General features: G+C 60.3%; 2 protein-coding genes across 2 annotated transcripts; one reads left to right on the top strand and one right to left on the bottom strand.

Moving 5' to 3' along the window:
- Nucleotides 1-6,569: 6,569 nt before the first annotated feature.
- KRT8 (keratin 8) lies at nt 6,570-13,073 on the bottom strand. The gene is made up of 9 exons (XM_021543933.2): nt 12,741-13,073; nt 11,769-11,977; nt 11,059-11,119; nt 10,843-10,938; nt 10,602-10,766; nt 8,954-9,079; nt 8,293-8,513; nt 7,664-7,719; nt 6,570-7,576 (listed from the first exon to the last, which is right to left on the bottom strand). Exons 1-9 carry the CDS (start codon nt 13,071-13,073, stop codon nt 7,383-7,385), a joined length of 1,461 nt encoding a protein of 486 aa, XP_021399608.1. The 3' UTR covers nt 6,570-7,382.
- Nucleotides 13,074-17,041: 3,968 nt separating this feature from the next.
- Nucleotides 17,042-23,261, top strand: KRT18 (keratin 18). The gene is made up of 7 exons (XM_021543909.3): nt 17,042-17,547; nt 18,395-18,477; nt 19,895-20,051; nt 20,120-20,284; nt 20,874-20,999; nt 21,722-21,945; nt 23,066-23,261. The coding sequence occupies exons 1-7, from the start codon at nt 17,104-17,106 to the stop codon at nt 23,169-23,171; spliced, it is 1,305 nt and encodes a 434-aa protein (XP_021399584.1). The 5' UTR covers nt 17,042-17,103; the 3' UTR covers nt 23,172-23,261.
- The last annotated feature ends 575 nt before the right edge of the window (nt 23,262-23,836 follow it).

The raw sequence follows: 23,836 nt of genomic DNA, 5'->3' as shown, positions 1-23,836 counted from the left end.
CTGAGGAACCTTCCAGGGATTTTGCAGCGTTTCCTGAGAGTCTTTGTGGGTCTCCAGTCCCTCCACAGCACGTGGTATTCAGCAAAGCCACTCCCAGCCTACCCCATTGTTAAAACAACACAATTTAATTGCTTAATTGCTTTAAATTTCTAATTAAATGAGGTGTTGAGTTGTCTCCATTTAGGATCCTGGTTTATCCCACTGTTAAAACAAATAAAAAGCCCCAAAACTTCCCCCTAACCCCACACTGCCAATAAAATCCAGCTCTGGATTATCCTGTTCATTGGGAGAGGTTTGTGGAACCAGTTTCAGCTCCAAGGCTGTTCACCTCGTTGTTTGGTTTTTTTTTGTTCACTGAAAAGATGTAAATCTAGGTCTGGGTGCATGTCCCTGTATTTCCTCCTAAATCTCGCTGGGGATTCCTGAAGCTCCAGGATTTTCAGCCCCAGGGGATTTGCAGGTCAGAGAACAGGGAAGCTGATGCTCCCCTTAGACAATGCACACCCTGCACGCCCCAATCCCACCTGGAAACCCTCTCCCACCCTCCAGGGTTCCCCAGTTTTCCAGCTGGAGAAGAGAAGCGGTTTGAACTGACGGAAGAAGGCGGTGGCTGCATCTCCTCACCTTACGCAACCGGCAGATCAGCCCCAAAACCGAATGAACCTGTTGGAGCCCGGGTGGAGAGCATTCCTGCCAGGAGTTCCCAGGGTGGCTCCAGCACCAGCTCCTGCCCCAGCTGCTGCCCTGCGGCCAGCCCGGCACTTGCCCAAGCAGCTGCTGGGCCAGCAAAGCCCTGCCCCACCCTGCCACCAAGGGGTAAAGACACCTCACTGGGACATGGGATCAGTTCCCAAATCCCTCCTGAACTCCAAGGTGAGCATCTCAGGTGCTCCAGCACTTGCCGGGATGGGAATGCACCAGGAGCAAAGCTCAGGGCCCAAGGCTGGCCACTGTCACCCAGCCAGTGCTGGCCACCACCCCTCACCCACTGCTGTCCACCATCACCCACCTAACACCCCGGCACCCATCCACTCTAACGTGGAGGGCTGTCCCCACTCAGTGTTGGCCACCATCACCCACCAAACGTTGGACCTTGGGCCAAGACTCTGCTCAGTCTTGGCCACTGTCACCCACGCAACACTGGCCACCATCACCCACCCAGCACCCCAACATCCCAGCTTCCCCGTGTATCCCGTGGGAGCCGGCACCTCCAGCTCCGGGGTCCAGCAGTCCCAACCAGGGAAATGTGTAGCAGAACCAGAGCTCAAATACAGCTATTTTCACCCCAAACCTGTCCTGGTACTGGGTTCCACTGGGAAAACCTCAGATCCGGAAACTCCTGGCTGCTCCATTGGCAGCCACTGAGCTGGGAAATTGCAGGGCTGGGAGCAGGAACGGTGACGGCTGGAACAACAAGATGGATTCCCGGGAGATCAAAGCAGGTGTTGCAGAAGACGGGCGGCACCCTGGGACTGCCAGGAGCTCCGGGCGCCCCGGGATCCATGGCGGGAGCAGAGCTGGCAGCAGGGAGCTCATGGCACCCCCCGATCCCAGGAGTCACAACCCCAGGGGTGGGTTGACTCTCATTCCTGTTGGGATGCCATTGGTGTCACCTCTGTTATTGGTGTCACCTCTCCTGCTGTCCCACTGCCCAGGGGTGGGACCCCACATCATGCCCAGCCAAAGGGAAAGCTCTGGGAAACAGACCCCAGGGAAGGAGGATTGGGATCACCGGGGAGGCAGCCCCAGGAAGGAGCACCCACTTGGACTTGACAGCCCCCCATGATCCCTGTGAGGGGGTGAGGACCCTTCTGGGGGTCACAGGGTGGGGGTGGCCCCAGGCAGGGGTAGGGCTGACCCTGGGGGTCCCACGGGGATCCATGGGAATATCCCATGGGAATAAAGACCCATTGGACACCCAGGTGCCCCTGTTTCCTCCTACATGGGGGGCAAACAAGAACACCAAAATGGGGTGAATTCAGTGTTAAAGGTCAGGGTGGGTGCTTAAGGTGGGGGGATCCCATGTTTTTGAGGGAAAACCATTGGGATTGGGGTGCTTGGACCCAGTAGGTGCCCCAGGTGCAGCATCACCCCCTCCCCAAATTCCTGGGGGTGGGAAACAGGTGGGCTGCACCCCAGGGTATCCCTGTGCCTATCCCTCCCCTACCCTCCATCCCTCCCTCCCCAGAGCATTGGGAGGGATTTGGGATCCCAAATCCAGAACACTCTCTAAAGGGCCAGAATAGCTCCCAAAAACGAGACCACACCCCATGCCACCCCACCCCCCCAGTCTCCCTTCCTGGGGGTTCCCCAGCTCCTGGGTCACCCCACATTTCACCCCAATTAAAAAGGCAACAGTGACTCAAAATGTGCTGGGTCTGGGGGCGCAGAGTCTCAGGGGGGAATGCTTGGGAGAGGGAGGAGGTTTGGGGTGCTGGGAGGGGAGCAGTGCAGGGGTGTGCGTGTGAAAGTACCAAGAGTTTGGGCAGCTCCTCCCGACGCTAATTACGGCAGTTAATTGCCCCGACAGGCCCCAGCTTGTCACTGCACCCCAAAACCCCACCTGGGTGGCAGGCAAGGGACCAGCCCCCCAGTATGGGGCAGGGATACCCTGCTGTGGGGCAGAGACCCCCCATAAACACCCTGGACACATGTCTGTGAGGAGGTGCCTACGTGAACACCTGAATGCTGGGGGTCCCCACCGTGGGGAGGTGGGTTTTGGGGTGAAGGAGTCCATTCAGGAGGTGTGAGGGGCTGAGATGTGGAGGGAGTTCCACAAAGACAGAGATGGGGGTTGAGGATTCCCTGATCCAGAAAAATTTGGGGGGCAGGAAATGGCTGGCTGAGCTCCCAGATTTTGGGGATCCCCTCCATTGGGAGGTGGGGATTGAGGTGAAGAAGCCCATTCGGGAGGTGGATTGGGGGGTCTGAGCATGGATGGTCCCTCCCTGGTGGAAATGGGGGTTCAGGTTCCTTAGCAGAAAAATCTGAGGGGCACAAAGCCCCAAGCCCCCTGGGGCTGACCTCATCCTCAGACACGGGGGGACCCCCAAAGCACAGGGCCCCCCGCATTTCCTCCACCACCCCTCATGAGGCCCCAGAACCCCCCCAGCGGTTCAGCACCCCCAAACCCCTCACCCCACTCCCCCATCCCAAGAGTGACCCCAGGTGACCCCAAAAGGAGCATGGACTCCCCAAAGCTGTGAAAACCCAAACACCCTGAGCTCAACGCCCCCCAGACACCGGAGGACTCCCATTTCCTCCAGCACCTCACCCAGGCTCAGCGCCCCAAACCCCTCAGGGGCCCCCAGAAGGGAGCCAAGTTTCCGGGTCCCCTCTCCCGGCTCCCTCTCAATGCCCCAGAAGGCTCCGGGACCCCCCAAACCTGCGGGCCTCAAAGCGGGGTCCCACGGGGCAGGTGAGTCATGGCCCCACCCATGGGATGAGCTGGGTCCGGCCTCAGCCTGCCCACCCACCCCCCCATCTCTGGGGGGTCCCGAGATCCCGGGCATGAACCCCTAGGGTCGGTTCGGGGTCAAATCCTGCGGGGGGGGAGGCGTCCCCGAGATGTCCCCGTGCCTCAGTTTCCCTCCCCGGGCACCACCAGCATCCGCAGCTCTAGTGCTGGCAGGTTTGGGTGATGGGGGGATTAAACTCCCTCCCTAGGACCCTGTGGGTGCCCCGGGACCCCCGAGGTCCCCGCAGTGTCCCAGCGGGGTGGGGGAGACCCCCTGCCGCCAGACACCTGTCCATGGTTGCCCCCTCCCTAATTTGGGGTGACCCCCCCCGGGAAAGGGGGCGAAGCGGGCAGGGGATGCTGGCACTGAGGGCGTTATGGGAGGGGTCCTCTCCCACCCCCCGGAGTCCGGATGGCACTGAGGGTGACACGAGGTGACATCGCGGGGGTCCCACCGAGCTTGAGGGCTCCAGGTCCCCCCACAAACCATCCCTTCCTCAGTTTCCCTGCAGGGTCTCCGTGACCCCCAGTTTCCAGCAGGAGGGTCCGTGGGGCTTAACCCTTCCAGAACCAGCCGGATCCCCCCACACCTCCGAAGCCAACCCCTGAAGACCCCAGACCCCACCGCCCGGCCACACCCCCACAGCCCTCGACCCCCCCTTCTAGACCACCGCAGACACCCCCAGACGCCCCAGACACCCCCAAACCCACCCCCTGGCCCTCCCGATCCCCCCGCCTCTCCCAGACCCGCTCCTGACCCCCTCTAAACCCACCAGAGCCCCGCACGCCCCCAGATCCACCCCCTGGTACCGCTCCTCCCGCCCCTCCCCCAAATTCTGCGTGAAGCCGGACCCTGTCGGGGACCCCCTACTCCCGGCTCACCCCGCCCGAAATTGCGGGAGCCCCAAATTCCGCCGCCCCGCCGGCCATTCCCGCTCCTCTGCCGCCCTCCAGCGTCCGCGAACCCCAAAATCGCCCGGGCGGGAGGGGAGGGTCTGAGGGCTGGGGGAAACCTCGGGGGGTCCCCAAACCCCTCAAACCCCTCCCCCTCAAAGAACCTGTGAGCCCCCAAACCAGACCTCGCCCCCAAAAAGCAGGGGAGGAGACCCCCCCCCCAAAAAAAAAAAAAAATAAACGGACATAGCATCAGGGGGGAGTTGAAACAGGGGGGCAGGAAAGGGGGTGCAGGGAGGTGACCCCATTTTAACCCTCCCGGGGGGGCACTGCCAATCCCACCCCCTTTTTTTAAGGAGGGGCTGTGCCACCCCCCCGCCAGCCAGCACCCCCCTTCACCCCGAGGGCCCCCAAAAACTCAGGGACCCCCGAATCTCAGGGCCCCCGAGGGCCTGGCCCCCGACTCCCCACATGTGAGGGGCTCGGGGGGAGCCCTCCCGGGTTGGGACCACCCCCCCCCGCCCCCGCAAACCTGGGAAGGGTCTGCACAACTCCTGGGGTGCGAACTGGGGAGACCTGAGGGCTCCGTGTGCTGTGGGGCTGCAGCGCCACCCCAGCTCCTTAATTAATTACTCAGTTAATTAATTAATCCTCTGCTGGCACTAATTACAGGCACCAGGTGTCACCCCCCCACCCGCGGATGGAACTGGGGGGGACACCCCAAAATCCGCAGCGCACCCAGACCCTGTGGACACTGCCAGCCCCTCAACCCATGGAGGGACCCCCAGATCTGCTCCCAGCCCCAAAGCCTCCCTCCCTCCCGGGCCGGGCCCCGTGGGGTTAATCATTAACGGGGGACAAAGTCCACGGGCAGCACTGATTTTGGGGGGTCCCCCTTCCCTCCCGTGGGCTCTGAGCCCCCCAAAACGGCTCCGAGCCTCCGGCATGCCCCCAGATCTCTACCACCACAAACCCGAACACCCCAGGGCATCACCCTGACACCCCCAAACCAACTGGGGGGGCCCGGGACCCCCAAACTAAGCCACTGCCCTCCCTCCCTGCCACTCCAAAATGAAGGTGGGGGGCTCAGAGGGCAGCCAGGGGTTTTGGGGTGCGGTAGCACTCCGAGAGAAAAGGGCCCTGGACAAAAGCCCCCTGGAAGGAGCACCCCAAAACACACCCTGGTACCCCTGGATGAGAGCCCAGGAAGGGACCCAGGCACCCTAAAACAGATTCTGATCTACCAAATGGGGTCCTGGCACCCCAAAACAAACCCTGGCATTCCAAAACAGACCCAGCCACCCCAAAATGAGCTCTGACGCCCCAGGGTGGGTGCTTGTACACCCAAACAGACCCAAGTACCCTGGAATTTGGTCTGGCAGCCCAGAGGGAATCTGGGAACCCCAAAATAGACCCAGGCACCCTGACATGGGCCCTGGCACCCCCTGATGGAACCAGCCACCCCCAAAAACACCCTGACACTCCAAGATGGGTCCTGGAACCCCAGAAGGAACCGTGGCCCCCCAAAACTGGGATGGGTCCTGGTCTGCCAAAACAGTGCCAGGCAGCCTGGGATGGGCACAGACGCCCTAAAACTGGTCTGGGCATCCAAAATGGGACCCAGGCACCCCAAAACAAGGATTGCTGTCCCAAAACAAGTCCTGGCACCCCTGGAAGAGTCCTGATGCCCCAGGAGGGACCCTCAGACCATCAAACAGATATTGACAGCCCAGGATGGGTCCAGGCACCCCAAAACAAACCCAGGCACCCCCAAATGGGTTCTGGCACCCCAACACAGACCCGGACATCCCAAGATAGGTCCTGGCACCTGGGAGAGATCCAGGCAACCCATAATAGGTATTGGTGCCCTGGAATGGGTCCTGGCATCCCAAAACTGGTCCTGGCACCCCAAGAAAGGAGCCGGGCACCCCAAGATTGGTCCTGGCAGCCACATATAGGTTCTGGCACTCTAAAACAGATTATAGGACCCACAAACAGACCCAGAGACCCCAAAACTGATCTGGGAACACCAAGACTGGTCCCAGTCTCCCAAGAAAGACTCGGGAACCCCAAAACAGCACTAGGCACCCCGAGATGGAACCGGCCACACCCAGACTGATCCGAGCGCCCCAAGATCGTCCTGGCACCCCAAAACACCCCAGCAGCCTGGGAAGAGCTCTCCCACACACCTCTTCCCCCCACAGTTATCAACACTCCCGAATTTTCAAGGTTTTATTCCAGCAGCAAGCAGAACACCCGGGGGAGGCCCAGACCCCCAGTTCCCACCCCCCAGTCCGAGAGGGGACAATGGGGGGGTTGGAGCCCCCCAGGGGAGACTGGCACTGGCACTGGCTCAGGGTGTCAGCAGAAGGTGCCTGGTGTCCTGTCGGGAGCTGGGGCCTGCCAGGGAAGGGGGCCAGAATGGAGGGGGGACCCACCAAGGGAGGGGGGGCTCAGCAGGTCAGGACATGGGGGACCCCCCTCCCAAAAGATCCCCCCAGGACATGGACAGGACTCCCAGGAAAGGGGACTCGGGGAGCTCAGGTGGCCTGGAGTTGGGGAGATCCCCCCCCAGGCAGGAAAGAGGGGACTTGGGGTGGGCTCAGAATGTCAGGGCATAGGGGACCATCCCTCCCACCTCAGAAGAGGGGGTTCAACCTGGGAGGATATGGGGGGACACCCTGAAAAGGGGATGCCCAGGGGGGCTCAGTTGTGCTGGACATGAGGGACCCCCCAAGACACAGAGTGACCCCCAGGAAATTGGGGGGGCTCAGCTGGGCTGGACATGGGGAGCCCCTCTCAGGAAAGGGGGTTCGCCTGGTCAGGACTTAAGGGAACACCCTGGGAAGGCAGGGAACAAGGAGGAGCCCCCTGGGAAAGGGGGGGTTCAGTTTGTGTGGACATGCGGGACACCCCAGAAAGCGGGGCCCAGGGAGGGCTCAGCAGGTCAGGATTTAAGGTCTGCTCAGGAAAGAGGGGACTCAGCTCAGCTGGCCAAGCCAAGGAATGGGGGTCCCTCAGGAAAGGGGGTTCAGCTTTCCAGGACATCGGAGGACTCAGACACAAGTTTCCCGTCACGGGTCTCGATCTTCTTGATGACGATGGCACGGGATTTGAGGGGGGCCATGCTCTCGGGGGGTGGGGGTGGCACCGAGTAGCCTGAGCTGACCGTGGTGCCCCCAAATGGCCCCCCAAATCCTCCCCCAAAACCTCCCCCGAATCCACCTGTGGGGAAGAGGGAGCAGCTGTGAGGAGGGGCACATGGGGGAGCACCCAAAATCAGAGGGTTCAGGAGACGCCCCCCAGACTCACCCAGGTATCCTGAAGTCTTGGTGTGGATGCTCAGGTTCTGCACAGCAGCCTCGAGCCTGGTGGGGGTTGGGTTTGGGGGGGTTCCCCAAACAGGATCAGTGATGGGGTGGGGGATAAAGGACATGGCCTGGGGGGAAACCTGGGGGCGGTTGTACCCCAAAACTTTCCCCTAAACAGGAGCAGTGATGGGAGGGAAGGGTATTTAGGGGACATGGCCAAAGTGAGGGGGTTAGAGGGGGTCCCCCAAACTGAGTGTTTTTGGGGGCAGAGGAATAAGGGACACGGTCAAATGGGGAGGATTTGGGATGTTCATGAGATATGAAACATGGGACATGGAATATCCATGGGATATGGGATACCCACAGGGTATAGGATACGGGATATGGGATGTCCATGGGATATGGAATGTGCGATGCCCATGGAATATGGGGTCCTTGCAGGATACGGGACATGGAGTATGGGATGTTCATGGTATCCAGGATGAAGGACATGGTAACTGGGATGCCCATGGAATATGGGATGGAACACAGGACACTGGGTGTGAGATATGGATGCCCAGAGGTTATGGGATGTGCGATGCAGTGGGTTATGGGATGTGGAATTTGGAATCTGGGATCAGGGCTTCCCACCTGCTCTCCTCGCCCTCCAGCAGCTTCCTGTAGGTCGCAATCTCGATGTCCAGGGCCAGCTTGACATTCATGAGCTCCTGGTACTCCCGGAGCTGCCGGGCCAGGTCCTGTTTGGCCTGGGCCAGGGCCCCCTCCAGCCCTGCCAGCTTGGCCCGGGCATCCCTCAGCGCCAGCTCCCCACGCTCCTCAGCCTCGGCCACGGCCGCCTCCAGCCCAGAGCGCTGCAGGATGGGACACTGAGCCCAGGATCCCCCTGGGCTGGGATCCCCGTGACCCAAAGTCTCCAATATCCCAATATCCCCCTCCCCTCAGTGTCCCCATGTCCCAGTATACCCAGTGTCGCAGTATACCCAGTGTCGCAGTATACCCAGTGTCCCAGTATTCCATGCCCTGTCATCCTCTGGGGTCCAGTGTCCCCATGTCCCAGTGTTCCCCACTCCCCAGTATCCCTCATATCCCACTATCCTTCACCCCCCTCATCCCACCAGTATTCCCAGCCCCTCCAAAATCCCCAAGCCACCTCTCTCTCCTCCCGTTTCCCAGATGACATCCCAAGGGATCCTCAGGAATCCAGTGTGGGGGTTCCCAGGGGGTGCTGGGGGATGTGTGGGGGAGGGCAGGCAGTATGCTTCCAAATTTCCATCTGAGTTCCATCCCAAACCTGATTTTTCAGAGCCTCAATCTCTGCCTGGATCCTCTGGATTCGCCGGTTCAGGTCCTGGATTTGGCTCCGGGTCTGGCGCAGGTCGTCTCCCTGCTTCCCGGCTGCCGTCTTCAGCTCTTCATACTGGAGACACCAGGCAGGGGTGGGAATGCAGGGCACCCCCCAAACCCACCAGTGCCCCAAAATTGGTAGGAAAAAGCTGGGATGTGGGCAAACTTGGAGGAATAGTCCAGGGTGGGATGTGGTAGGTCCAGCTGGGTTTGGGGCTGGGATCTTGGGGAGCTGGAGATGGAAGGACTCCCCTTTTCCACCAGAACCCCAAAAACTGGGAGGGAAGAGCTGCGATGCGGTGGAGGCAGGAGGGATGACCTGACAGGGATGTGGTAGCTCCAGTCAGAATTTGGTGGGTCCAGTTGGGTTTGGAACTGGATCTTGGGGGGATGGAGATTGGAGGGACTCCTCTTTTTCCCCAGTACCCCAGAATTTGGGATGAAAGAACTGGAATTTGCCTATATCAAGAAGGATGTTCCAGCTGGGATCTGCGATCTCAGGGGGATGGAGATGAGGGGACCCCTCTCTTCCCCAGCACACCAAAACCAAAGAAAGAGCTGGGCCGTGGCCACACCAGGAGGGATGCTCCAGCTGGGATGCCGTGGATCCAGTTTGGAGTCAGTCTTGGTGGGATGAGGAGGGGGAATCCTCACTTTTCTACCAGCACCCCAAAAATTCAGAGGAAAGAGCTGGGATGCAGCGATGCTGGGAGGGATGACCAGCTGGGATATGGCGGCTCTCATTGGGGTGTGGGTCCAGTTGGGTTAGAATCTGGGACCCCAGTGGGATGAGGCCCCCCCCCACTTTCCACCAGCATCCCAAAATGGGGGATGAAAGAGCCTGGGAAGTACTGGCACTGGGATCTGCACCAGGAATGGAGATGGGGGCCCCTCCCTGCCCCACGGCACTCCGGGACTGGGATGAGCCCACGCCAGAGGGAACACCCCAGGCTGGGATGTGGCAGCTCCAGTTGAGTTTCAAGCCAGAATTTCTCCCACACAGCAGCTGCTCCCTCCAGGGCAGGGAGGAAGATGAGGAGGATGAGGAGGAAGAAGAAGAGGAGGAGAAGGAGGAGGAAGGATTTGGGGCAGGGAGGAGGAGGAAGACATGGAAGTTTCAGGAAGCAGGAAGGAGAAGGAGGATTTGGGGCAGGGAGGAGGAGAAAGGTTCAGGGACCAGGTAGGAGGAGGACAAGGAGGGAGAAGGATTGAGGTGCAGAGAGGGGGAGGAGGAGGATGGGGCAGGGAGGGTGGAGGATGAAGGCTTGGGAACTAGGACTAGGATTGGGGAGCAAGGAAGAGAATGAAGACTTGAGCAGGGAGGAGGATGAGGAGAAAAGCTCAGGAAGGAGGAGAATTAGGAAGACAGGATGGGACAGGGAGGATGAAGGCTCAGGGTGTGGAAGAGAAGGAGGAAGTTTTAGGGAGCAGGAAGGAGGAGAAAGCATCAGAGGAAGAGGAGGAGGAAGGATTAGGGAGAAAAGAGGAGGAAGATGAAGGTTTGGGGAGCAGGCAGAAAGGAGGAAGAGGAAGAGGAGGAGGAAGAGGAAGATGAAGATGAAGATTTGGGCGGCAGCAGGGCGTGCTCTCCTGACCTTAACCTGGTAGAGGCCCTCAGCCTCAGCACGGCTGCGGCCAGCGATGTCCTCGTACTGCGCCCGCACCTCCGCCAGCACGCCGGCCATGTCCAGCTGGCGGCTGTTGTCCATGGACACCACCACGGCCGTGTCCGACACCTGCGCCCGCAGCTCCTGCAGCTCCTGTGCACACGGGAGGATGGCTCAGCAGGGGGACACGCCCGAATCCAGGCACCCCAAATCCCAGGCACCCCCAAACCTCCTCATAGAGCTGCCGGAGGAAGTTTATCTCATCCGTGAGGCTCTCTAGGCGCGATTCCAACTCCACCTTGGACATGTAGGCTTCGTCCACATCCTAAGGGAACACCCCTGTCACCCTCTGTTCCCAGCACCCCCAGAGACCCCCCCAGCAACCCCTTGGTCTCAGGGACTCCTCCCATGTCAGGGTCCCCCCTCAGTGTCAGGGGTCCCCCACCTTTTTGAGCAGGACAAACTCATTCTCCTTCTCTGTGCGGTGGTTGATCTCTTCCTCATACCTGGGCAGGGGGAGACAAAGATGAGGGGACATTTCTCCCCATGGAGAAATGGGCATGGGGGACATGGTCACAGGGGGAATATGGGGATGGGAACTGGGCGGATGTGGGACATGGGAATGGGGTGACATGGGGGTACGGGAATGAGGGACATGGGGGTATGGTAATGGGGGACATGGGGACGGGGATATGGAGACAGTAGGGATGGGGACATGGTAACGGGAAGGGATATGAGGATGGGTGACATGGGAACAAGGGGATGGGACGACATGGGGAGGTGAGGACAGGGGGACAAAGGGACAAGGCGATGAGAGGATGTGGGGACATAGAGAGGACTCTGACCAGGGATGTCAGGACATGAGGATACAGGGAAACCCAGGGACATGGTGGGGACATTGAGGGCCATGGGGAAGAGGGACACAGGGATGAAGGGACATGGGGTTGAGGGCACACAGGATGGGGACACAGAGTATGTGGGGAAACACTCGGGGACACAGAAATGGCCCTTGAATTCCTCTGGGAGGCTGCAGGCATGGCCCGGGCGGCATCAGCAGCCAAAGGGGGGCTACGAGATGATACTGGGGGGCTGTGGAGAGGTCTGGGGAGACACGTGAGTACCCAGGAGATAGGGGGGACATTTGGGGACACTGACTTGGCCTTGAACTCCTCAACGAGCCCGCGGACGTGGCCGAGCTCTGCGCGCAGCCGCTGCCGTTCCTGCCCGAGTCCCTCCAGCTGCCGCCGCAGTGTCCCTGCGTAGCCCTCAAGGAGCCCCCCCAGGGCGCTGCGGGGTGGGGGCTGCGCCCGCAGGAGCCCCCACTTGGTCTCCAGGAGTTTGTTCTGCTGCTCCAGGAACCGCACCTGCGGACAGGGAACAGCACCCCAAAACCAGACAAAATCACCACAAAAATCACACCTGGGGAACGAGGGTCAGGAGCACTCCCACACCCCACAATTGCCTTCAAATCACCCTACACCCCCAAATTACCCCAAAATAACCCCCACACCCCAAAATCACACTTGGGCAAAAGCAGGGTCAGGGACACTCCCATACCTCAAAATCACCCCAAAAACATCTCCACCCTAAATCACACCTGCAGGGAAAGGGGGAAAAGGGAGCCAGGACCCCAAAATTACCCCCAAATTACCCCCGGGGAAATGGGTTGGGTCGGAGGGAGGCATGGAGTGGAAGGGTGGGAGCAGGCAGATTTGGGGGCCCGGAGCAAGCTGGAGTCTGTATGTCCTTGGGGAAGTCAGGAGGGGGTCAGGGCGTCCCCAAGGGGGGTGTCAATGTCTCTGAGGGTCTCAGAAGGTCCCCAAAGGTGCTCAGGACACCCCAGCTGATCCAGGGGGTCCCTGAAGGGTACCCGTAAAGGCTTTCCAGTGTCCCCAGGGGTCTCAGGAGGTCCCCAGAGGTGGTCGGGACATCCCAGCTGAGACTCAGGGGGTCCCAGAGAAGGTCTCAATGTCCCTAAGGGTACAGGAAGTCTCCAAAGATGTTCAGGAGGTCCCAAGGAAGGTTTCAATTTCCGCAGGTGACCCAAGATGTCCCAGGTGCCCCAGCAGGTCCCAGAAGAAGGCCCCAGAGTGGTCCCACCTCTCCTCGGGGTCCCCCCAGCCCCACCTTGTCGATGAAGGCGGCGAATTTATCGTTGAGGGTCTTGATCTGCTCCTTCTCCTCTCGGCGCAGCTCCTGCAGCTCGGGATCCACGGCCACGTCCAGCGGCGCCAGGAGACTCCGGTTGATGGTGACGGCCGTGATGCCGCCGCCCGCCGCCGGGACCCAGGAGGGTCCCCCGAGCCCCCCGGAGCCGCCGCGGAGCCCCCCGTAAGGGCCGAGCGCCGGGGCCGCGCTCATCCGCAGCGCCGGGCCGGCCGTGAAGGAGCGGGACGAGAAGGAACGGCCCGGAACGGCCGAGCTGCTCCGCAGCGCCTGCCGGGGGATGGAGACCGACATCTGAGAGGGGAAAGTGGGAAAAAGAGGCTGGAGAGAGCCTGGGAGGTGTTTGGGAGGTGGGAAAGGAGATTGGGAAGAGGTTGGAAGTTGGGAAAGGAGATAGGAGGGAGTTTGGAAAGAGGTTGGAAAGTGGATGAAGAAGGTCGGGGAGGGTTGGAAGAGGGCTGGAGAAGGCTGAGGGAGTTGAGGAAGCTGCAGGGAGGATGGAGAAGGTTAGAAGGAGGATGAGAATATTGGCGCAAGTTTGGAAGAGGGCTGGAGAACGTCCTCAGCCGACGAGGAGGACTGAAGGAGGCTGAGGGCGGCTGAAAGAGGCTGAAGAGGCTCAGGAGGATGAGGACGGCTGGAGCAGGTTGGAGAAGGCTGAGGAGGACGAGGCCGAAGGCCGCGCTCGGGGCAGGGAGGCTGCGGCGGCAGCCCCGGCAGGACCGGCCGGACGGGTCGCGGCGGGACGGGCCGGGCCGGGCGGAGCGGCCGGGCGGGTTCCGGGCGCCTTCCCGCTTTGGTTCTCGGGTTTACCCCAGAGCCGGGGGAGGAGAAGCGGGGGGAGGGACCGGAGCTTTAACCCCTTCGGGACATGGGATTCGCGGGATCACCGGGATCCACCGCCATCAGGACGGGCGGGGACGCGGGGGTGGGCATACCCCAAAATGCGGGTCCCTGTGCTCCCCGCCGCCCTCCGCACCCCCTCCCGGAGGAGGGGAGCCACCGAGTGTCCCTAGGCAGTGTCCCCAGCCCTGTCCCCACCGTGTCCCCACACCTGGGTCTCCCAATCCGAGTCCCCAACTCTAGGTGACCAAGTCCTATCCACCCAGTTTGGGTCCCCAACCCCCGACCGCAGTCCGGATCCCCCCAGTCTCAGTCCCCAACCCCTGACCCAAGCCCATGTCCCCAGCTTGTCCCCCAGACTGGGTCTCTAGATCAATGTCAGCACTGTGTCCCCCAGTCTGTGTCCCCAGCACCACATCCCCAATCTGTGACCCCAAACTATTCCCCCAGCCCATGTCCCCAACCCCTGACCCCAAATCTTTGTCTCTGCCCATGTCTCAATCCTGGGATCCCAAACTATGTTCCCACAGCATGTCCCAAATCCCTGACCCTAGCCCCTGTCCCCAGCTTACATCCCCATGTGCCCCATCCCTGATCCCACACTTTGCCAGGCCATCAAACTGTCTCCCCAGCCCCATATCCCTCAACACAGAACCCCAGTCTCTGTCCCCTGCTCTGAGTCCTCAGCACATGTCCCCAGATCCAAGACCCCAAACCCTGACCCCAGCCCTGTGTCCCGACCTCTGACCCCCAGTCTTTCTCCCCAGCTCCACGTTCCCCAGCCCCTGACCCCAGCCCCTGTCCCCAAATCACAACATGGGACTCCAGGCACATCGCTCCAAATCTGGCCCCAGACCTGGCCCCAGACCTGTCCCCAGGCCTCACCAGAGCCTGTCCCCAGTGCCAAACTCAGCAGCAAAATAGAGAAAACATCCCAAAAAAGACATCGGATGGATGGATGGATGGATGGATGGATGGATGGATGGATGGATGGATGGATGTGCGTGGGTGGATGGATGTGGATGGATGGATGGATGCATGGATGGATGTGAGTTCAGGTGTGTGCAGGTGGGTCTGACAGGTGCCAGTGTGTGCGGTGGTGTCTCCAGCCCAGACTTGCCCGGCACGAGGGCGGCACACGCTGGGCACTGAAAGGGCGGCACCTACAGCCTGGGAGTCACACCTGGCTTTGGGATCCTGGAGTTGGAATCTAAAGCCCCCTCCCCTCCCCTCCCCTCCCCTCCCCTCCCCTTCCCTTCCCTTCCCTTCCCTTCCCTTCCCTTCCCTTCCCTTCCCTTCCCTTCCCTTCCCTTCCCTTCCCTTCCCTTCCCTTCCCTTCCCTTCCCTTCCCTTCCCTTCCCTTCCCTTCCCTTCCCTTCCCTTCCCTTCCCTTCCCTTCCCTTCCCTTCCCTTCCCTTCCCTTCCTTCTCCCTTCCTCTCCCCCATCCGGATTCCACCGGGGGACGGGGGGATCACATACGTCTGAGAAGCCCAGCCCCACAGGGAGGGTCTCGAGGCCCCCCCAAACCTGCGACACGATCTGCTCCCCCCTCTACCCCCCCAGAGGCTCCCACCGCCTCCAGCTCCCTCCCCAAATCCGCCCGTCCCGTCTTATCAGGAAGGAATTTCCAGAGATAATGCTCGAAAGGGAGTAGGGTGGGTCCCAGACCCTGCAGGACACTCCCCCAGGCCTCCAAGACCACTGAGTCCCCCCAAAGAGCAGCCGGGAACCCCTAAGCCTTTGACGGCCCCAGCTGAGCCCCCCCCTCGCCATCAGATGGGGACACTGAGGCACGGAGGGATACGGGGGAGCACGCGGGAACACGGGGTGGCCGTGAGGTGACCGGGGGTTGGGGGGCGTTATGGGGATGGGGAGGACACGAGGAGTGGACACTGGGGGTGCCAGGTGACACGGGAGGGACACACCGGGGAGACGTGGGGGGACATCGGGGAACTGGGGGACAGAGGGGGAAGCCGGGAGGGGGAGCACGGGGGGGCGGGGGGACATGGGTGGGACACGTCACCCACCGGGAACGCCCGGAATGTTCCCGATAAGGGCCAGGGTGGGAGCAGCCCCGACACCCCGCCCCTACCCCCGCGCCCTTCAGGGGGTCCCGGGGGGGTCCCCAAAGAGGGACGAGGCCGCTGGATCCCGGGCGGGACCCCCGGGGACCCTCGGGTCCGGCACTTCGGGGGGCCCCCGGGGAAAAGGGAGAAAAAGAGGGGGAAAGGGGGCAGAAAGGGGGGGAAGGGGGAAGACAGGGCAGAACAGGATAAAATTTGGCATAAATAGGGGGAAATGGGAAAAAACTGGGCAGGAATGGGGCAAAACAAAGAGAATGGAAGGGGAAGGAATGGGGTAAAGCAGAGAAAAACATGGTGGGAAAAGGAAATGGGAGAAAAAGGGGGAGGAATGGGGCAAAATGGGCAGAAACTGAAAAAAAAAGGGGAAAACCAGCAAAATTGGACAGAGATGGGGCAAAATCACGCAAGAAGGGATAAATGGGATTTGAATGGGATAAAACAGGGCAAGATCAGGCAAAAAGGGTTAAAGTGAGACAAGAATGGGATAAAACAATAAAATAGGGCAAAAATTAGTAAAATGGGACAGGAATGGGATAAGACAGCAAAATGGGGCAAGACAGCAAAATGTTAAGATTTTGCATAAATGGAATAAAATGAAGCAAAAGGAGGCAGGAATATGGGAAATGGGGAAAATGAGAAATGGGCAAAAATGGGACAAAAATGAGTTAAAGCAAGGCAGGGATAGTGCAAAAGTGGGCAAAAATGAGTAAATGTGACATGAACAGGGCAAAATGGAGCAAAACAGAGTAGGAACAGGGTAAAACGGGTTCTCTGGTCAGGCAGGGGCTGCAGCAGTGAAAAGGTCAGTAGGGTGATGTGGGGCTGACTATGGGGACACAAAAATATGTGGGGCTGAGCTCGCCCCACATCCCACAGTTCTGGGGCCATCTCCTATTCCTTCAGCCCGCACCCCACAGTAATGGGATCGATCCCATCCTTCTGAACACACACCACAAATTCTGGATGAGACATCCATCCCTCCAACCCTCACCCTACAAGTTCCGGGGCTGATTGTCTCTGCCCCCCACTCCACAGTTCTGGGTCATACCCCTTTCCACTCACCCCCCACCCCACAAGTTTTGGAGTTGATTCCTTTTCCCCTGCCCTGCATTCCACAATTCTGGGTCAGACTCCCAAACTTCTGCCTCGCATCCCACGAGTTTTGGGGGTGATTGTTTTCCCTCACACCCCACTCTCCAAGTTTTGGGGCCGATCCTCACAGGAACAAAGCCCTGGGCCGGCTCCAGCCGCACCTTCCCTTCCCGGGAGCGAGGCCGTTGGGAGGTGCCGTGGGGCCGCTCCCGGCTATAAATCCCGGCCACAATTCCAGCCCGGAATTCCATCCGTGCGTCCGTCCGTGCCATTCTCCGGCTCCCGCCGTCGTGTCACCGTCCCCATGAGCTTCTCCCGCCGCACCGTCTATTCCAGCTCCGTCCGCTCTGGCGGGATCGGGACCGCCGGGATCGCCCCCGGCCGCCGCTTCATCCCGCTGGGCAGCGCCGCGAGCGTGTACGCGGGAGCGGGGGGCGCGGGGTCCCGGATCTCCGTCACCCGCACCCTGAGCAGCGCCGGGGGGGCCTTCGGGGCCGGTTATGGGGCCGGTTTTGGGGCCGGCCGGGGGGGCAGCGTCTTCCTGGGGGGCTCCGGGACCGTGGCCAACGAGAAGGAGGCGATGCAGGACCTCAACGACCGCCTGGCCACGTACCTGGAGCAGGTGCGGCGACTGGAACAGGAGAACCGGCGCCTGGAGACCCAAATCCGGGAGTTTATGGCCCGAAAGGGGCCCAGTGCCCACGACTGGAGCCCCCAGTGGGAGCTGATAGAGGAGCTACGGGACAAGGTGGGGGCGCGGGGGGGGGGGTTGGGGTTAAACATTAACGGAGGAGGGAGAGGGAAAGAGCTGAACTTTGTGTCTGTGGGAGGTCTGTAATGTGCCTGGGAGGGTAGAGGGAGCCATGGGGGAGGTCTGTAAGTCCCCGTGGGTGGGGGGCTTTGGGGGGTTTTGCTCCCCGCGGAGCCGTTTTTGCGTGGGGTGAAGGGACGTGACCAAGGCCACCGCGGTGGAGCAGTGTCGAAGGAGCCCCTCCTCCATTACCCCTATTTTTGGGTAAATTAGGCCCCCCCAGTACCCCCAACGCCCCTCCCGGAGCCTCCTCAAGGTGACCGGCACCTCTCCCCCGCCCCGACACCTAGGGGCCCCCCCGCCCCGCCCCCACCCTGGGTAATCGCAGCTTTTCCGGGGCGAGGCCCTGCAGGGAAGGGGGGCCGGGAAAATCATCCTGCCACGGTGACGGTGCCACGGTGACGGTGACACGTGTCCCTGTGTGCGTCCCCGTGTCTGCCTATCCATGTGTCCCACTCACCTGTTCCCCCATACCCATGTGTTCACCTGGCTCCTGTTTGTGTCTCCATGTCCATGTTCACCTGTCCGTGTGTCTCCGTGTCTGTGTGTCCACCCATGTCCCCCCACATGTCCCCTATCTGTGTATCCCCATGTCCATATGTGTCCCCATATCCGTACCTCCATGTGCCATCTCCCATGAGTCCCCATATCCCTGTGTCCACTCGTGTCCATGTTCCCATGTGTCCATCTGTCCCTACATGTCCCTGTTCCTGCACATATCCCCGTGTGCCCCCCTGTCCGTATGTCCCCTGTATGCACGTGTGTCCTCATGTCCCCATCCCAGATCCTGGAGAGCACGGTGGAGAATGCACGGACAGTGCTGCAGATTGACAACGCTCGGCTGGCAGCCGACGACTTCCGAGTCAAGTGAGGACGGGATACTGGGAATACTGGGAATGATGGGAATACTGGGAATAATGGGGGTGGGAACATGGCAGGGATGACATGGGAATGAGGATGGAGTGGGAATGGGGATGGAAATGGGGGTGGGAATATGATGGATAAGAGGGTGGAGATGGGGTGGGAATAGGGGTGGGAATAGGGATAGCGGTGGAAATGAAGATGGGAATAGTGGCGGGATTGGGTAGGAATGGGGATGAAGATGGAGTGGGAATGAGGGTGAGGATGGGGGGTGAATGGGGATGAGGATGGGATTGAGACAAGATGGGGATGGGGATGAGGATGAGGACAAGGACAAAGATGGAAACAGGGGGGATGGGAATGGGGATAAGGATGGTGAGGGAGATGGAATGAAGACCAGCATGGAAACAGGAGTGGGAATGGGAATAGCATGGAAGTGGGTGGAGATGGGAATGGAGATGGGGTCTGGGGGGAGAACAGGTGGCAGTGGGGGTGAGGATGAGGATGGGATGGAGTCTGGGGATGAGTGAGAAGGAGGTGGGTGAAGGGATGAGATTGGGTGGAGACAGAGATGAGGATGGGGCTGGAGATAGGCCAGGGGTGTTCACAAGGGCAAGGGTGGAAATAGGAGTGGGAATGGAGACCAGATATGGACAGGGACAGGGATGGGTGAGGAAGAAGATCAGGATGAGGACAAGGTCAAAGATGGAAACAGGAGTGGGAATGGGGGTGGGAAACTGGATGGGGACAGGGAAAAGGACAGGGATGGGGACAGCTATAGGTGAGAGATGGGATGGGACAGGAATGGGAACATGGATGGAGACAGGGATGGCACAGGATTAGAGATGAGGATGAGGAACAGGATGAGACAGGAATGGGGACGGGAACAGGGAATGAAGACAAGAAGAAGGATGAGAATGAGGATGGGGACAGGTACAAAGTGGAGGTGACAGAGGAGATGAGACAGGGATAAGAACATGGATGGAGACAGCGATGGGATAAGGTCAGGTAGGGCTGGAGATGGAAATTGAAAATGGAGATGAGGACAAGGATGAGGATGAGGATGAGGATGAGGACGAGGATGAGGACAGGAAAGGAAATGGAGATGGAAATGAGGATGGGGATGAGAATGAGGATGGATATGAGACTGAGGATGAGAATGATGGGAATGGAATGGGGATGGGACAGGGATGGGGAAAAGGATGTGATGGGGATGAAAATGGATGAAAATCAGGATGAAGATGAGAATGATGGGACAAGGATAGGGAGAAGGATGTGTTGGAGATGGAAACAGGGCTGGGGACAAGGATACATCAGGGATGGAAATAGGGACAAGGACAAGAACAAAGTTATGAACTGGCACGAGGCTGGCTCAGCTCTGGGTCCCATCCTGGCTCTGGCCCCGTTCCTGCGGCATGTCCAGGTTTGAGGCGGAGCTGGCCATCCGGCTGTCGGTGGACAGCGACATCGCCGGGCTGCGGAAGGTCTTGGATGACACCAACATGACACGGCTGCAGCTCGAGGGGGACATCGAGGCCCTGCGTGAGGAGCTGATCCTGCTGCGCAAGGACCATGACCAGGTAGGTCTGGAGGATTTGGGGGACTCAGGTGGGCCATGGGACCCCAGACTGACCCACTCTGCCTCCAGGAAGTGCAGGACCTGCGGGCGCAGGTCTCGCAGTCGGCGCTGACAGTGGAGGTGGACGCACCACGGTCGCAGGATTTAGGGAAGGTCCTGGGGGAGCTGCGGGCTCAGTATGACACCCTGGCCCAGAAAAATCTGGAGGACCTGGAGAAGCAGTGGGGGCAGCAGGTAGGGAACCCTAAAACCCTCAAATCCTACCTAAAAACAGCCCCAAAATGATCCTGGGGGAGCTGTGGATCCAGGACAATGGCCTGGTCTTAAAACCCCTGGAGGACCTGGAGAAGGGGGGATGGGAACTGGGGATCCCAAACCCCCACCAATCCACACCCAAGGGGCTCCAGTGATGCTCCATAGGGGTGTCCCCAATGGGGGGTGTCACAGGGGATTCCAAAAAAGGGGAAACCCCTTTTGGGGACTGTCTCCAGGCTGTCATGGGAGGTCCCCAAAGAAGCCCCACAAAGCTGGGGGGGGGAAAGGAATGGCAGACATAGGGGAGTGTGGGGTGGAGTCTTGGGACATTTGCAGGATGAGTCCTGGTGTGAACTGCTCCAGGAGTTTTCTGGTCCAACCTTAGGGACACTTTTGGGATGACCTCTGTCCAAGGGGGTCCAAGTTTGGAGCCCCTCCTAGGGCACCCCCACAATGCCTGAGTCTGGCTCTTCTTGGGATGGTCTCACTCCCCCACATCCCCTCCAGGACTTGGGGTGTCCATGACGGGTGGGACCAAGGCCCCCCAGACCCCTCCTTTCCCTCCCAGATCACGGAGACCACCCTGGAGGTGACGCAGAGCACAAAGGACCTGGACATGGCGCGAGGCACTGTCGGGGCCCTGCGTCGCTCACTACAAACCCTTGAGATCGACCTTGAGGCCCTGCGCAACCAGGTACCCCAAAAAACTCAACCCCCCCCCAAATCCTTCAATCCACAGCCTCACACCCCAACTCCCCCCCAAAAAAAACTAGCTCCCCTTAATCCATGGTTCCAGAGCCCCAAAACCCTTCCAACCCGCAACCCATAACTCCAGCCCCACAAAGGCCATTTTGAGGTCCTGATCTCCACCCCCTAAACCCTCCGAATCTCCCAGAATTCAGGAGGTGGTGCTGCTTGAGGCTGAGGCTCAGGCCAGGGTGAACCCCCACAAGACTCCCTAATCCTCCCCTGACCCGCCCCCCACAAACACAGGTTCGGGGTCTTCATTGACCAAAGCTCAAGGTGAACCCATAGTTTTTGGGGTGAACCCCACAGAACCCCTACGTTCCCCCAGAATGCGGGTCCGATGGCAGCCCTGGCTGAGTCTGAGGTGACTCCCCCCCACCATTTTCGTGGTGCAGATCCTCACAACCCCCCATTTTAGGGGTACTGGCTCCCCCAACCCCCCTAATTCCCCCACAAACACCCCAGAACATGGATTTTGAGGCTGTCATGGTCAAGGCTGAGGCTCAGATCAAAGTGAACCCACCCAAAATCCTCTTAATTCCCCAGTCTCTCCAGAACTTGGGTCTGGAGGCAGTGCTGGCTGAGGCTGAAGTTTGGGATGAACCCCTTAACCCCAATTTCTGGGGTGCTGACTCCCCCAAAGCCCCCTAATCCCCCAGATTCCCCCAGAATGCAGGTCTGGAGGCAGCGCTGGCCGAGGCCGAGGCCCGGGCGGGGGCTCACCTGGCGCAGGTGCAGCTCCAGGTGAGCGCGGCCGAGGCAGAGCTGCGGGACGTGCGGGCGCAGCTCCAGCGGCAGAACGAGCAGCACCGGGAGCTGCTCGGTCTCAAGGACCGGCTCGAGGCCGAGATCGCGACATATCGGCAGCTGCTGGAGGGCGGCGACGGCTTCAGGTTAGCAGGGGGGGACTGGGGAGAGGATCAGTACGGGGTGGGGTTCAGGTGTGGGGGGAAGGAATTCAGACACCGCCGGGGTGGAAGTTCAGGTGAGAGGGGAAGTTCAGTTACGGGGGGTCAGGTGAGTGAGGAAGTCTGGGGGAGAGTTCAGGTCGGGGGAGGTTCAGGTGAAGGGGAGGAGTTCAGGGGGTTCAGGTGAGAGGGAAGTTCAGGCATGAGAGGGTTCAGGGGGGAGTTTGGTGGAGAAGGAAGGAATTCAGGTACGGGGTGTTAGAAGTTCAGGTGAGGGGGGAATTTGGGGGTGTAGTTCAGATATGGGTGATTCAGGTGAGAAGGGGAAGGAAGCGAGGTACAGGGGGTGGAAGTTCAAATCAGGGGAATTCAGGTATAGGGGGAGAATGTGGGGCAGGCATTCAGGTACAGGGGCTCAAGTGAAAGGGGGAAGTTCAGGTTTTGGGGAAGGTGAGCACAGAGAGCTCAGGTGAGGAAGTTTGCGGGGTGAGTTCAGGTATAAGGGCTCAGGGTGGGGGGAAATTCAGAGGGGCAGACTTCAGGTGAAGGGGAAATCCAGGAACAGGGGGGTTCAGGTGGGGTGGAAGTTGAGGTGAGGGGGAAATGGAGACAGAGTGGGCGAGGAGGATACAGGCTGGGAAGGGGATGGGAAGGGATAATTCCAGGAATTAAGTGTCCAGGTGTTGTCCCTGGCATGGGGAGGAGACACCCAGGACACCCTGTGATGAGGTGTCCAGGTCCCACCAGTTACAAGATTCTGGGAACAGCCAGGGGACAGTGGTGACATCCAGGGGGATGATCCCAGGAGATCACATATCCCAGCTCTGTCCTTTGGGATGGCTTGGGGATGGGGACAGTGGTGATGTCAGAGGGGATGAACCCCAGGTGTCCAAGTGTCCGGGTCCCACCAGTTACAAGATTTTGGGAACAGCCAGGGGACAGTGGTGACACCCAGAGGGGACAATCTCTGGGGTGCTGGGACACCCCAGCCCATCTCACTGGACACGCCATCTCCATCACCTGTTGGGTGACACTGATGGGGGGGACACTACTGGCATGGGGAGGCGACCACCAGTGCCCCCACCGTAATGCCCCCTCCCCGCAGCCTGAGGGATGCCCTGGACAAGGAGACCACAGCCACCACGGCAGGGACGGGGACCACTCAGCGCGTGGTCACCGAGACCAGGGAGGTGAAAGTCCGCACATACTGAGGGGGTCACAGGGCATCCCCAGCCCCCAAAACCCGGGGGGTATGGTCCCTGAGCTCCTTCTGATCCAAATAAAGTGGTGATTCCCATGAACGGGAGATAGGATGCGTTGGTGTGTCCTTCCGGGGAGGGGGGAACATGGGGCGGGGGGACACAGGGCTGACTGGGAGAAAACTGAGGCACGGGGTGTGGGGAGCTGTCAGGGAAGGGATGGATTCCTGTACTCCCTCCTTGTCAGCATCCCGACAACGACCCCTGGTCACACATGTCCCCCCCGGGACACCCCTTTTGCCCCCGGTCATGTCAGGGTCTCTGGGGGCATCGACCTCCCAGAACCTGCCCAGAGAACCCTAAAACGTCCCTGTCCCGGCCGGCCCCGGGATCAGCCCCGAGCTCCGGGCACCGTCCTGTCCTGAACCGCTCCCAGCGGGACGCGGGGGTCGCGGGAGCCGGGGAGTGGGGGTCCCACTGCGGTACCCGGGGGGCTCGGTGCGGTGCTCAGGGGTCCCACTGCGGTACCCGGGGGGCTCGGTGCAGTGCTCGGGGGTCGCGGGCATCCTCGTGCTCGGGAGTCCCGGTGTCGGGAGTTCCTCGGGCGTCGGTGCCCGGGGATCCCGGCGCAGATGCCTGGGAGTGTCAGTGCCCGGGGGTCGCGGTGTCTGGGAGTC

This window comes from Lonchura striata, chromosome 27, assembly GCF_046129695.1.
Source record: "Lonchura striata isolate bLonStr1 chromosome 27, bLonStr1.mat, whole genome shotgun sequence".
In the NCBI taxonomy this organism is placed as follows: Eukaryota; Metazoa; Chordata; class Aves; order Passeriformes; family Estrildidae; genus Lonchura; species Lonchura striata.
Note: the sequence above shows the minus strand (reverse complement) of the source record. Positions and strands in the feature narration are given on the sequence as shown.

Bases quoted from the DNA above. Each gene is read 5' to 3' on its own strand.
- KRT8 (XM_021543933.2), bottom strand. From the start codon at position 13,073: ATGTCGGTCTCCATCCCCCGGCAGGCGCTGCGGAGCAGCTCGGCCGTT. The intron at 10,767-10,842 runs GTTTGGGGGTGC...CCGTGTGCACAG, and splicing joins TCCGGCAGCTCTATGAGGAG to GAGCTGCAGGAGCTGCGGGC. The intron at 7,720-8,292 runs GTGGGAAGCCCT...AACCCCCACCAG, and splicing joins CTGGAGGGCGAGGAGAGCAG to GCTCGAGGCTGCTGTGCAGA.
- KRT18 (XM_021543909.3), top strand. From the start codon at position 17,104: ATGAGCTTCTCCCGCCGCACCGTCTATTCCAGCTCCGTCCGCTCTGGC. The intron at 18,478-19,894 runs GTGAGGACGGGA...CGGCATGTCCAG, and splicing joins GCCGACGACTTCCGAGTCAA to GTTTGAGGCGGAGCTGGCCA. The intron at 20,285-20,873 runs GTAGGGAACCCT...TTTCCCTCCCAG, and splicing joins AGAAGCAGTGGGGGCAGCAG to ATCACGGAGACCACCCTGGA.